This window comes from Ictidomys tridecemlineatus, chromosome 11 (genome assembly GCF_052094955.1).
Source record: "Ictidomys tridecemlineatus isolate mIctTri1 chromosome 11, mIctTri1.hap1, whole genome shotgun sequence".
Taxonomy (NCBI): Eukaryota; Metazoa; Chordata; class Mammalia; order Rodentia; family Sciuridae; genus Ictidomys; species Ictidomys tridecemlineatus.
The window spans coordinates 39,330,416-39,345,852 of NC_135487.1; the positions used below are offsets into that span (position 1 = coordinate 39,330,416).

Consider the following 15,437-nt stretch of genomic DNA (forward strand, 5'->3'; position numbering starts at 1 on the left):
AATATATTCCAGAGGACTACTAGGTGTGGTTAAAACATCAGAATTTATGCCAACTAGTTGAATAAAATTCATGAAGACCACTACTCTTTTATTGTGACACATATAGACTCTAAAATTAAGTGTCTTCCTCCAGTGTTAGCCTGGACATTTACATAGCCACAAGCTCTGAGGCAAATTATACAGAACAAACTATATACACTTCTACAGGAATAATATACTGTGGGCTAATTAAAAGTACTCCAGGAACCTTTAACTGCTTTTCAAAGCATTCATTTTTTTAAATGACATATGCAAGGGAAATTCTTTTAAAATTTTACAGATAACTAATAAAAATTAAAACGGGAGAAACAGTACTCCTTATTGAAATAGGTAAATTTTAGGGGAAAAAATATAAAATACAAGAAATACACTGTAGTTATATAATTAAGAGATTATTTTTCTAAAAATCTTGTCATTTATTTCATTCTTTCAATAGTTCATATGCCCTAAATACTGAAACTAAGATAAAATCCAACAAATATATTCTTATATAGAATGAAGAAATACTGCTTAGAGGAAGGAGGAAATGAGAAGATGTTGGATGAAGGGTACAAAACTACATTTATTCAAAATAACTAAATTCTAGATATCTGTTACATATAACCTTAGGCCTATGATTAACAATGCTTTACTATATTCTTAAAATTTTGCTAGACAATAAATCTCACATTAAGTACTCTTTCCACAAAAGGAGGCAGTAGGCTTTTGGAGATGATGGATAGATATGTGGTATTAATAGTGATGATTTCATAGATGTATACTTAACTTCCAAACATCAAGTTGTATACATTAAACATATATAGATTTTTAAATATCAATCTTTTAAAAATATATTTTTATTAGTTGTTGATGGACTTTTATTTTACTTATTTATATGAGGTGCTGAGAATCAAACCCAGGGCCTCACACATGCTAGGCAAGCCTTCTACCACTAAGCCATGACCCCAGCCCCGCAATTTTTTTTTTTTTTTTTGGGTAGATGGACACAATACCTTTATTTTATTTATTCTAATGTGATGCTGAGGATTGAACCCAGTGCCTCATACATGCTAGGCAAGTGCTCTACCACTGAGTTACAACCCCAGCCATCTTATCTCAATAAAACAGACTTTTAAAAAATACTGCTTATGGCTGAGGTTGTGACTCAGCAGTATAGCGCTTGTGCAGCATGTATGGGCCCTGGGTTTAATCCTCAGAACCATGTAACAATAAATAAACAAAATAAAGGTATTTGTCCATCTACAACTCGAAAAAAAAATTTTTTTAAATATTGCTAAGTAATTATGTTAAAAATCTTAAGCTTGTCCATAAATAATTACTGATATAACAATAAAACTGAATGACATTCTAGTTTTTTTAAATATTCTATTTGGCTTACATGTGCTTTAAATTATCATTTTTCATTCTGGAAGCTTATAATGATATTTCAGTTATATGTATTGTACTTAAAGCAATGTGACTTAGCTAAAGTTTTATTAATAAAGTTCTTATTGCTTATTTTCTACTACCGGGTCATTGTTGATTTTGTTCATTTGTTTGTTTTGCAATACTGGGGACTAGAACTAGGGGCACTCTACCACTGAGTTATATCATTTCCCTTTGTTATTTTTTATTTTCAGACAGGATCTCAATAAATTATCCAGGTTGACCTCAAACTCGCGCTGCTTCTGCCTCAGCCTCCCAAGTAGCTGGAATTATAGGCAAGCCTAGTTCACTTGAGTATTTTCTACAATTTCAAATGTTAAAGCTCAAATTCTTCCACTTTAAAAGTAGAAAAGATGGCCTTAGGATATAGTTCTGTGGTAGAGAACGTGCCCAGCATGTGCATGGCCATGTTTGATCTCCAAAACTAGAAAAATAAATAAATAAAATAAAAGTAGAAAAGTTAGGACTCTATAATTTATAAGGGTTAATACAAAATCCAAAAGTGCTCAATGGCAAAAATAGAATCTGAATTCTTCATTTTTTTGGTTCCTGATCTTAGTTTACTTCAACCTTTAGTATATTTACGTTCTCTCTTCTAACAAATAACCCCCCCCACACACAAACTCACATACTTTAAAATAGAATACTGATAGAATTTTTAAAATTTCATTCCTTTTGGAAGAAAAATAAGCATATGTATAGAAATAAGCAAAACAAAATATATGGTGCTAAGCTGATTTTCATAAAACATATGATGAATACTTTTATGTATGAGAAAGTGAAGAAAACCAAATAGAGTGCTGAAACTTCTTGGTGCTTTACACACAAAATTTAAAATCAATTATAGGAAAAGTACAGAAAGCAAAAGACAAATACACACCAAAATCATTCCCAAACAATAGTCACTACCATATAAGATACTTTTATACTTCTAAACCTAAAAACTATAAATATAAAGTCAGGGGTAGGGATATAGCTCAGTGGATAGAGCATGAAGCCCCTGGATTCAATCCCCAGTACCAAAAAGGAAAAAGAAAGATAAGATAAAGTCATATCACAAAATCTTACAGATTGTTTACAAACTGTATCTTACCTTGCCAGAGGTTAAAATAAACTTATCGAACACATAATGTAATTCCTGGGAGGGGAGGTTATCATCATCATTAAGGTCAGAAGCAACTTCTGTAGCTTTGCAGTTGCAAGAGGTAGTAGATGTGTCGGTGCATATAATCTGATGTGAACTTTCTGCTTCTAAATTTGATCTGCAGTCTGTTCCAACAGATTCATCTGGGTCAGGCAACCCAATGCAATTACATTGGCTGAGCTCCTTTTTTAAACAAGTTTCTAAAGGCGCTAAGTCATTTTGTTTCTTAATTGATTTTGGCTCCAATTCACTGCCTTGATTGGCATCCGAAGAAAGAGATGAAGATTCCTGACCATGGTTAGCCAAATCTACTTCATTTACCAATAAATTGTCATTGTTAATAATACATCTCTGTGATGTACCTTCCATTTCATCATGTTTATCAGGTTGACCTCTTTCTGTATTTATTTTTTCTGTGCTTTCCCCAAGCAGATTGCAACAGTTGGTTGCCATATTATCAGACTTCACTGGTTTCTTATTGCTTACTTTCCCCTTCTCTTTTTTCTTAAACTCCACTGTGGTCTTATTTCCACCCTTCCTCTGAGGACAGGCAAAATACCGATAAGCTGCCCTGAATCTCTCCACAACATATTCATAAACAAGTTGGCTGTTTAAGCTCCGTGCAACATTCCTCTTGACTGAAAATGGATCTAGTAAAAAAGAAAATGATCAGAAACTAAGTCTCTATTAACAAACTATATATACAAATGAGTTTAACTATTTAATTGTCAGCAGAGCACTTTTTCCTAAAGTTTTTCTAATATATAATCCCAACAATGGTTCCTGAAAACTGAGTTGAAGAAAAACAATAGCAACATCTTTTCCTTTGTTTCTTCCATAAAAGAAACATCTAGAAGGAAAAAGAGTGAAGATAATATTGAAAAATAATAAGAGGATAATTGAGAAGGTCAATTCAGTAATTATACTTTCAGTGATGAAAGTATGGGAAAAAAGAAGCTATGTCACTATGCCTCCCTACACAATATCATTAAATGAAATTTCTCAAACTTCAGGACCCATTAATAATTTTCATCCCTTGCCAAGGAAAAATTAATGTTGGGGGATACGATATGGAACCTTGTTTGTCAATATTAGTTGTTCTTTACCTCAGCCAAGAGATAAAATTTTTAATAGTTTATCAGATGATAAGTGGCACCCCCCAAAAAAAGGAGTCTCCAAATTAAGTACAATACATCATCTCACCTTCAATTGCTATTCGCCTTTTAGGCCAGTTTTTGTTCTCTCTTGTTAAAATATCTTGTATTCGTACACATATGACGTATTCCTCCAAAGCAAAATCCAGTGTGTAAAATTTTAGCAGCTCTAGCCATAACTGTCCCAGGGATACCTGATTTGGTGTTTCCAATGTTAAGGGAGACTGAAAGAAAAAAAATACTTTTCATTTAAGCTTCACAAAACTATAAAATCAATGACTTTTCACTTAGAAAAGGCCTCAGAGATTATGTTTTCAAAAACTGAGAAATAAAGTAGTAATTTGTCAAAAACAACCAGTCTGAGTCCCAGTTTACTGATTTCTAGGAATTTTGTTTTCTTTGCATTATCAATGACTCTCAATTTTGACTACACATTAAAATCATCTACTGACCATTAATGTACACTAATGCCTAAATTCCATACCATTCCCACTCTCAAGAATCTAATTGATCTGGGTTATTAAACCAGACACTAGGATTTTTAAAGCTCCTTAATGTGATTCTCATGTACAGGCAAGGTAACAAACCACTATATAACAACTACTACAGCCTACTCATTGCAATAATTACTTTATATATCTAAGTAAATATTCAAAAAATTCCTTCATTCAGACACATTTCTTTAGAACATACTATTCCCTGGAATAAGATAATGAGAGCTCACATTTATATATAATGCTTGCCATGCACTCTAAAACCAATCTGCTTACAAGAGCTGCACATACAGTATAATATAATTCTATGAATCAGATACTATAGGGCAAGAATCTGACTCAAGACCACCTGGCTACTAAATCCATGTTGTGAATCATTATACTATACTGCCACTCAGGTAAGATGAGGTCCTACTTCATAGGCTAATAGGAATAGAGAGTCAGTTTAACAATTACAGTAAAGCCTAGGCTACATGCTAAGATATGAATCTAAATATGAGAGGTCATTACAGAGAAGTAATATCTGAAATCCAAATGAAAGAGCTAGATGATGACTGGTGAGAAGTATCACTATGTAGTATAATGGCATCGAACAGCCATTCACACATTCAATTCTACAACTATTTGTTGAGTGCTGACTATGTACCAGGCAATATACTAAGTACTTAGAATATATCTTAGGAAAAAAACCTAGATCCTTGATTTCATCGAGTCTACTTTCTAGGAAAGGACAAACGTACTTATTAAGTAAATTATACTAGTAACTTAAAAGAAGTTAAGTGCTATGGGGGAAATGTTAAGATAAAAAGAGTAGAACCGAGTGCAGTGTCGCTCGCCTGTAATCCCAGGGGCTCAGGAGCCTGAAGCAGGAGGGTCATGAGTTCAAAGCCAGCCTTAGCAATGATGAGATGCTAAGCAACTGTGTGGGACCCTGTCTCTAAATAAAATACAAAATAGAACTGGGGATGTGGCTGAATGGTTGAGTTTCCCTGAGTTCAATCCCCCCATACCCCACCCCAAAAAAGATAAAAGGAATAGGAACATGGGAGCAAGAGAATGTCACAGTGTCAAATTGAATAGTCAGAATCAGATCTGTTGAGAAGGCATGACCTGATGAGAAGGGAAAAGTGTTCTAAGAATGAGGAACAAATAGAATAAAAATACACAAAGTAAAAGTATGACTATCTTTAAAAAGAAAACCATGAAGGCTGTAGTTGTAGCTCAGTGGTAGAGAGCTCACCTAGCATACATGAGGCACTGAGTTCAATCCTCAGCATCACATAAAAATAAAGATACTGTGTCTACCTACAACTAAAAAATAAATATTTTTAAGAAAAAAAGAAAACCATGAAAGTTGGTTTGATAGATTAAGAGGAAGAGTAGTAGCAGAAAACAAAGAGCTATCAAGTAAGGATGGTTTGCCTTTTCTTATAAATGAAACAAGGAGCAACTAAAGCATTTTTAGTATGAATAGTGGAAAGGGTATGACCTGACATAATGTTTTCTTTTTTGGGGGGGGGGGTACCAGGGATTGAACCAGGGGCACTTGGCCACTGAACCACATCCCAAGCCCTATTTAAGTTGCTTAGCGCCTCACTGTTGCTGAGGCTGGCTTTGAATTTGGGATCCTCCTGTCTCAGCTTCCCAAGCCGCTGGGATTACATGCATGTGCCACTGCGTCTAGCCTCACTTAATGTTTTACAATCACCATTCAGAATTTTTGTGTCTAGAATAAGGAAAAAGGATAGATTGCAGGGAAATCTGTTAGGAAACTACAGCAGTAATCCAGGCCAGAAATCATGATGGCTACAACCAGGAAGGTAAAGTGGAAGAGGTGACAGGAGATCAAATTCTCAATATATTTCCAAGTATAGATGACTGGATTTCCTAACAGATTAGATAGGGGTAAGAAAAGAAGAGAGGAGTGACTTCAAGGTTTTCTTGTTTGGTTTGTTTTGTGCCATGGCATGTATGCTTTTACTACTAAGCTATATCCCCAACCCATTTTATTTTTTATTTTGACATTGGGTCTCACTAGGGCCCCATGAAGTTACTGAGGCAGGTCTTGAACTTGCAATCCTCCTGTCTCTGCCTCCTGAATCACTGGGATTACAGGAGTGCGCCAGCATGTCCAGCACTCCAAAGTTTCAACTGAAAGGATAGAGTACCATCAACTGAGTTGGGAAACCTGCATAAGGAACAAATTTAAGGAGATGAATAGGAGTTCATCTTAGACACATTAAATTTAAGACACCTAAGCAGACACACTAAATGAGCAGTTGGATGAACAATTATGAAGTTTGAGAGAGAGATCCAGCTAGAGATTTAAAATTTAGGAGTCATCATTATACAGATGGTATTTAAAATCCAAGGATTGGATATGATTACATCAGAAGTATATACACACAGGGAAAAAAAGGGACCATGGACCAAGCCCTGTAGCACTTCAACATTAAAAACCTCAAGAAGGAGGAACAAGCAAAGGAGACTAAAAAGGAATAACCAGCTACAGGTGTGGTGCCTGGAAAGCCAAGTGAGGAAAGTTTTCTGAGAAGGAGATAAATCAACTGGCAAATGTTGCTACTAAGTATAAAAAAGATAAAAATTGAGAAAATGGCCATTGAATTAGCAATGTGAAGAGGACTGATATTAATGACCTGAATTCTGGCAGACTAATAAGTTAGGGAGAAAGAAAAATTGGAAATACTGAACACAGAAAATTCTTCCAAGAGGTTTTACGGCAAAGAAGAGCAACAGAATAGCTAGGGAGAATGGTGCCAAGATTTTTCTTTAAAATGGCAGAATTAAAAGCATGTGTGGTTTAATAGAGAATTGAAAACTGGTAATTTAGGAGGGAAAGAGAACAACTGCTGAAGTAATATTTTGGAATAAAGACGATATGGGGGACCTGGGGTTGTGGCTCAGTTGCAGAGTGCTTGCCTGGCATGTGTGAGGCTCTGAGTTCAATCCTCAGCACCACATATAAATAAATAAAATAAAGGCCCATCAACAACTAAAAAAAAGTTTGAATTTTTTTTTTAAAAACAAGATACAGAATTGAATACACTAGACTAAAGCATTGGAAGTTCCTTTATGAAAGCAGGCAGCAAGGCAGAATATGTGAGTGTGTAGAAGTTCTCTTCTGATTGCTTCGGTTTTCTCAGTGACATAAGGAACTGAGAATACTGGTGGTTTGAGGAGAGATTAGAAGTGGAAGAGATGAATAGATAAAGAAGTAGATCAAGGGAACCATAAATTATTCAGTATAGTTAGAGCAATAATTTCCAGAAATATTCAAACTTCTGTAATAATGCTCTACTGAGAAGCCCAAAATTCAGAGATTGTAGATCCAGACTTTTGGAAAATACAATCCATGTATGTTTACCTTTGGTTCTTTAGCACTCAAGATAATGCCTGGCACATAGTAGGTCCTTAATAAATGAATGTTGAATGATTAAATAAGCAAGCCATCCCCTCATAAAGCAAAGGGGCTTATTTCTCCAAAAGCTTATTTCTCCCCCCAATCTGACAGCAAAATACTCATATATTGAAGTTTTTGGTCAGAGCCAAACTACTAAAGGAAATTTTCTTTGTTTAAACGAAAAAGATACATAGATTAACCTTGATAATAACATGATTCAAACAATACAAAGTCTTCCAAAATGAGGTATAATTCATTAGAGAATCTTGGTACTAAAAAACTAAACCAGATCAACCCCTCACTTTATAGATGAGGAAAATGAGGCCAAGAGGCTTGCTCAAGGTCAGTGAATCTACTATTCAAATAGCTTCAATTGAAGGCATCACAAATTCTACAGATAGAAAAGCCAAAAACAAAAAACAAAAACAGCTTACTTTGCCATGTTTTTCCTTCATGGCATTACTTTGGTTGTCTGTTTCTGTCTTCTTGGTATCATCTTTTGGTTGGTCTGCCTTAGCTTTGTTTTCCTCAGCAATTGAGTTTTTCTCAGTTGCACTACTTGAATTATATTCCCACTTCACAAACTTCTCTTCTACTATGCCCTTCAGCTGAAAGTCATCCATTCTTTTTGGGTCAAAGCCTTCAATCTATATAAAAAGGCATTCCAAATTGGTAGTGGAAAAATTATTAAAAATAAAAAATAAAAAGATGGACAAACAGACAAACCAGAATTCCAGCTTAAAATATTTGATCAGAGCACTGTGCAAAGAGCAAACTATCCACATACATGCACATAAATGTCACAAACTAAGGCTTACCCAACTTCCAAGTAAGCAAGGAAGAAGAGGGGGTTTTCTTTGTTGCAGAAAAAACATCACCATTAAAGCAAAACAGTAAGAAGGAATTCCACCATCAGTTTGGGAGTCAATATAGCACAACTGTAAAACCAAAGGGGAAAAAATACTAGCATTTTGCATTCTTCAATTTACACAATAAAAAAAGTAGCTTGTTTTTCCTATCTGATTACTGAGAAGTTCAAATAACAATGAAAAATGTAAGAAATAACCTGAAATCTCATCAACATAAAATAATAGTGGGTAATGTGTTGGTGACTAACTTTTCACTTATTTCTCTACATATATAAATGTACACACATATTTTAGTTAAATGGAATCATGTTACACATAGTGCTTTTGTTATAGACACCTTTTAAAGGTATTTTTCTTTTCTCCCCTCTACTCTGCTTTAGCATTAATGACCTTCTATGTACACTTTCATGTCTTTTTCTATACTCAAATAATTATATACAAATACATATATACGTCTAGGTTTACATAAATACAGGGAGAATTTTGTAGGTTTTGATTTTACTAAAATAGTAATTACAGACACTTCCCTGTATATTATTCAACAATGAATTGAGAAAGTCCTTCTAAGTAAATTATCGAATATCTAACACATTCTTTTGAAAGGTTAAATTACAGTTTATGATCTAAATGACTACTCAATAATGCCTCCACTGAAAGACATTCATACACTTTTGAATCTGTGCCACTTCAAACAATGCCATAATATTTATCTTTATATATAGTTCCCAAATGCTAGTGCATATTTCAGTTAGCTATGTTTCCAGGAATATGTTTGCTGAATTTTACAATACATGATGCATTTTAATTACCATAGGATTACTCTCCAATATCACTGTAAGAATTTCTGTTGTCCTTCATTAACATATGAGTGAACACAAACCCCTTCCAACACTAGGTATTATCAACTTAAAAATTGTCAATAGGATGGATGAGATGCAATCTTTAACAATTACTTCAATTTGCATGTCCTTAACAGTAAGAGAAAAATTATGCAGGCTGGGGATGTGGCTCAAGCGGTAACGCACTTGCCTGGCATGCATAGGGTGCTGGGTTCGATCCTCAGCACCACATAAAAATAAAGATGTTGTGTCCACCCAAAACTAAAATATAAATATTAAAAAGTTCTCTCTCTTTCTCTTTAAAAAAAAAAAAGAACTTGATATGTGAATTTTCCAAAAATTTAGGAGTTGTTGATTACTCATGTTCCTTCAACATCCAATACACTTGCAAGTCCTATTTCCAAAACTTAGCCCACCTCTCTCTAATTTCCTTCATATCCACTCTAAGGTAGCATAAATTATTATAATATATTAAAACAGCCTGCCCACTGGGCTTCCTGTTTCTACTCTTTAACTCTAAATGATCTTTACAAACATAAATCACATCAAGTTATATATTGCTTCCAAACCCTTTCTATGTTTTCTTACTGCCATTAAATATATCCAAATTTTTCACCAGATATTGTTTGATCTTATCTCCTTACATTCACTTCATCTCACCACTTCTGTCTTCCTTATTGTACCTGAAAGCTCATTCTCATCTTAAAGGCCTGCATTAGCAATCCCTTGAAGGCTGTTCCCCCAGATTTTAATTGTATCTGGCTTGAACTTAATTATCAATTTCCCCAAAAAAATTTTCCTAACCATCCAGTATAATATCACTGTCTTACCATATTACCTCATTTTTAGAGCACTAAATTCTACCAGATGCTACATTATTTATGCATTTGTGTACTATCTGATTCTTTCAAAAGTATGTAAGATTTGTGACAGCAAGGCTTTGTATGCTTTTTAAGACAGATGTTCCTCCACCAGGAACAAAGTCTTAGGGCACATAGGGATCTAACAAATGTTTGTTAAATGGACAGATTTCTTCAGGACAAATTTTTTTCATGCCATTCAGTAATATAATTTTCTTCCTATAACTTTTTTATTAAACTTATTTCTTAGTATTTTGTAATTTCTGTTGCTGTCATCAAGGTAACATTTTTCCTGTTTTTCTTCTACCAAGTTATTTTTATGGCAGAGCAAAGTTACTTATTTTTGTGTATTTATCTTAGATTTAATAATCTTAACAAATTCTCTCATTAATTACAGTAGTTTGTTTTCTGGTGCCAGAGATTGAACTCAGGGGCACTTAACAACTGAATCACACTCCCAGCCCCCCCTCCTTTTTTTCTTTTTTTAGTTATAGGTGGACACAATATCTTTATTTTATTTTTAAGGATCAAACCCAGTGCCTCACGCATGCTAGGCAAGTAGCATACCTCTGAACCACAACCCCAGCCCCACTCCCAGGGGGTTTGTTTGTTTTGTTTTTATTTTTTTTGAGCCAGGGTGTCAGTAAATTGCTAAGGCTAGCTTTCAATTTGTGATCCTCCTGCCTCAGCCTCCTGAACCACTGGAATTACAGGAATGCATCACCATGCCCAACTAATCCTAGTAGTTATTTACTAGGGTTTTCTAGATATACAATTATACTATGAGCACAAAGAGATAATTTTATAACTTTTCAAATATTGACATTATTTCCTTTCTTCAGCATTTCCTAAAACCTCCAAAACAATATACAAAATCAATAATGAACATCTCAAAGCAATTCTATTTAGAATGTTTGTTTTGTAATTAGTCTTTATTTTAACCAAAAACTCCTTTGAAACTATAAAAACTGACAATGGATTTTTTTTTTAAACATATCAGACATCTCATAGAATAAGATTAAGGCAGCTTAAGAGAAAGCTTTTAAAATCCAAGGGTCTCTTTTTCTTTTACAAGCCCAATACTGCTAAAAATTACAATTTTTACATTAATCACAAAAAGTAGCTCAGAGTCAGGTAACTTGACTATAATAGACACTCCCTATTACTAGAATGTAAAGAAAATATCTACTTTAAAAAAGAGAGCCAGAATATAATCAAATGTAATTTCATGATCTTACTATGATTTACTTCCAGCTTTTCCTTTTTTAATTTAATGTCTTATGGATATACATGAAGGTGAGATTCACTGTGGTATATTCCTATATGTACATAGGAATGTTGGATCAAATTCATTCAACTGTTTTTCCTATTCCATTCCCTTCCCTTCTCTTCATTCCTCGTTGTCTACTTCGCTGATCTTTCTTCTATTCCCCACCCCCTTGTTTTGGATTAGTTTCCCTATATTAAAAGAAAAAAAAATTGACCCTTGACTTTTTAGGACAGACTTATTTCATTTAGCATGATAGTCTCCAGTTTCATCCAATTACCAGTAAATACCACAAAGTCATTTTTCTTTATGGCTGAGTAATACTCTGCTGGGTATATGTACCTACATTTTCTTTATCCATTCTTCTCTTAAATGGCACCTATTTGGTTCCATAGCTTGGCTATTGCAAATTGTGCTGCCTTAAACACCAATGTGGATGTATCACTGAGTATGCTGATTTTAATTTCTTTGGATATATACTGAGGAGGGAGATAGCTGGGTCATATGATGGTTCCATTCCTAGATTTTTGAAACCATTTTGCTTTCCAGAGTGGTACATCAATTTGCAGTTCCACCAAAAATGTATATTTTATACCCTATATCCTCACCAACATTTATTGTTACTTGTATTTTTGATAATTGCCATTCTGACTAGAAGAAATCTCAGTGTTGATTTAATTTGCATTTCTCTAATTGCTAGAGATGTTGAACATTTTTCAAATATTTGTTGACCACTGTATTTCTTCTTTTGAGAAGTGTCTGTTTACTTCCTTTGCCCATATATTGACTGGATTATTTTTTCGGTGTTTTTAGATGTTAAGTACACTAAAAAAAAAAAAAAATCAATTCTTTTTTTTTTCTTTTTTTTTTTTATTGTTGGTCGTTCAAAACATTACATAGTTCTTAATACATCATATTTCACAGTTTGATTCAAGCGGGTTATGAACTCCCAACTTTACCCCGTATACAGATTGCTGTATCCCATCAGTTACCCTTCCATTAATTGACATATTGCCTTTCTAGTGTCTGATGTATTCTGCTGTCTGTCCTATTCTCTACTATCCCCCCTCCCCTCCCCTCCCCTCCCCTCCCCTTTTCTCTCTCTACCCCTTCTACTGTAAATCATTTCTTCCATTTATATTATCTTGTCTTACCCCTCCTTTCCTCTTATATATCATTTTGTATAACCCTGAAAAAAATCAATTCTTATATTAATCACAAAAAGTATCTCAGAATCAGGTAATTTGACTATTATGCACTGTTTCCTATTACTGGAACGCAAGGAATATTTATTTGTTTGTTTGTAAATAATTTAGTGCCAAGGATTTCACACAGGGGTGCTTTACCACTGAGCCATATCCCCCAGCACTATTTATTTATTTATTTTAGTTGTATGTGGACAATACCTTTATTTTGTTTTTATATGGTGTTGAAGATCAAACCCAGTGCCTCACACATGCCAGACAAGCTGAGCCACAACCCATCCCCCTTTTTTATTTTTGAGAGAGGGGCTCACTAAATTGCTTAGGGCCTCAGTAGAATTTACTCATTGTTATTTCAATAAGTGATCACAAATCTCTGTCTAGACATCTGGACATCTGGACTGATATTAGACATCTAAATTGATACATCTGAGCATCTGGATTACCACTCCTTCTTCCTACCCCCACATCAAAGAAATAAACACAAAATAACTACAGCATTTAGAAATATAAGTTAATTCTAATTTAGAAAATTTGGATAACTAATCCATAGCTGTAGCCCAATCAAAAATTGCACCACATGAATAATCATTTAGGGAAAAGAGAATACCCAGAGACGAAGATTAGAAAAACAAATATACTAACAGAAGAAACTTAACTTACATACCATATCTTAAAACCTTACAATTTTAACTTACAATATGAATGAAAATTTGAGCCTCTTATATTGATACAGTATATAATAAAGTGTGCCATTAAAAATTCTACAATATATCAATAAGTATATACCATAGCCCTTTATCCACAGTTTCACTTTCCACAGTTTTAGTTACCCAGAGTCAACAGCAGTCAACAGTGATCCAAAATATTATATAGAAAATTCTAGAAATAAAAAAAAAAAATGCATCTGTTTTGCCAGGCATAGTTGACACACACTTATAATTCCAGTTACTTGGGAGGCTAAGGTAGGAGGGTCACAAATTTGAGACCAAAAGGAGCAACTTAGTGACGAAATAAAAAATTTTAAAAAGAACAGGGGATTACTCAGTGGTAGAGCACTTGCCTTACAGGTGTGAGCCCCTGGGTCCAAGCCCTAGTAGCACAAATAAAAAATGTTTTAAACTTTAAGTTTTAAATAATTTTATTATTATTTTGTTATAATTGTTCTCTTTTACTTTTATTGTTGTTCATCTCTTACTATGCCTTACTATAAATTAAACTTTATTGTAGATATGTACAGATAGGAAAAAATAGTGTATATATAACAGTGCAGTACTATCCAAGGTTCCAGGCATTCACCAGAGCTCTTGGAATATATTCTCCATGGATAAAGGGGAACTAGTGTATGTCTATGAAAACTTTATTTTCCCATAAATTGGAACCAGTCACACTACTTTCTGTCTGGCACAGATAACTGTTTTGTCCCACATGTAGTGATTTATGTTTCATATCAGTATAAGGAAAAGCCTGTCTTATTTTGAAGATTAGGTACTTTTCTTTCCATTCCACTTACCTTAGCCCAGTATCGAAAGGCTAACACCAAGGGAATAAAGACAGGTTCCATTTTGCCAAGAGCAGCAAGTAAATCAGTAGTGAGACATGCCATATCGTTTCCTGCACTCACTCTACAAAGTAAACCACTGTGAATGAGAAAGAAACAAATTTTACTATGTTAATACCCTAAAATGCAGAATACTTCAAATCCTGTGGCTACACTACCGTCACCATATTTTAATTCCTAAAAGTTATAGTAAAAACAGATGTTATCATAAAATTAAAAGTAACTGAACACTAAATTAGAGAATATGTTTTTAATTCTTCCTGTGCAATTTAGAAACAAATTTCAACCTCACTCAGTATTTAAGTTCATGAAAAATAAATTCCAAAAGGAGCATTAAGAATCACCAAAATTGGGCTGAGGTTGTAGCTCAGCAGTAGCATATGTGAGGTATTGAGTGTGATTCTCAGGACCACATATAAGTAAATAAAATAAAGGTCCATCTACAACTAAAAAATATTAAAAAAAAAAAAATCAACAAAATTTAATAGGTATGGTGGCACATGCCTGTAATCCCAGCAGTTTGGGAGGCTGAAGCCGAAGGACTGCAAATTCAAAGCCAGTCTCATTAACTTAGTGAGGCCCTAAGCAACTTAGCAAGACATGTCTCAAAATTTAGAAAAGTAAAAAATAAAAAAGGACGGGGATATGGCTCACTGACTAAGTGGTTAAGTGCCCATGGGTTCAATTCTGGTACCAAAAAAAACACCAAAATTTGATTTACATGACAGAAAGAACATTGTCTCTTCAATGTCAAAGTAACAAAGTAACACAACATACTTTCCTAGTTGGTTTTTTTTGTTGTTGCTTTGAAGATGATATAAACAAAAGACAAAATACTGGACTGACTAGCTATACTTCTTGACTCTAATTTTTCCTATCCAACTTTCATGATTTAATTGGTATGTTATTTCTAGATCAAAGGTCAGACTAATCAATGTGCAAGCTGGCACATACCTGTAGTCTCAAATACTGAGGAGGTGGGGGTGGGAGGATTATAAATTTGAGGGCAGCCTGGGAAACTTATCAAGACCCTGTTCTCAAAATAAAATTTAGAAAACAGTAGGGACATAGCTCAATGGTACAGTGCTTGCCTTGCATGCAAAATACCCTGGGTTTAATCCTGTGCAAAAAAAAAAAAATATATATATATATATATATATAT

At 34.1% G+C, this 15,437-nt stretch overlaps 1 protein-coding gene across 3 annotated transcripts in view; it reads right to left on the bottom strand.

Moving 5' to 3' along the window:
• Positions 1-15,437, bottom strand: part of Tut4 (terminal uridylyl transferase 4) — a 148,431-nt gene that overhangs the window by 67,124 nt on the left and 65,870 nt on the right. For all 3 annotated transcript variants that reach the window (XM_078026248.1, XM_078026247.1, XM_078026246.1), the window contains exons 9-13: positions 14,228-14,354; positions 8,496-8,615; positions 8,112-8,324; positions 3,812-3,986; positions 2,558-3,258 (exon numbers count right to left, since the gene is read on the bottom strand). In XM_078026248.1, coding sequence (XP_077882374.1) covers positions 2,558-3,258; positions 3,812-3,986; positions 8,112-8,324; positions 8,496-8,615; positions 14,228-14,354 — 1,336 coding nt within the window. The remainder of the gene's footprint in view (positions 1-2,557; positions 3,259-3,811; positions 3,987-8,111; positions 8,325-8,495; positions 8,616-14,227; positions 14,355-15,437) is intronic.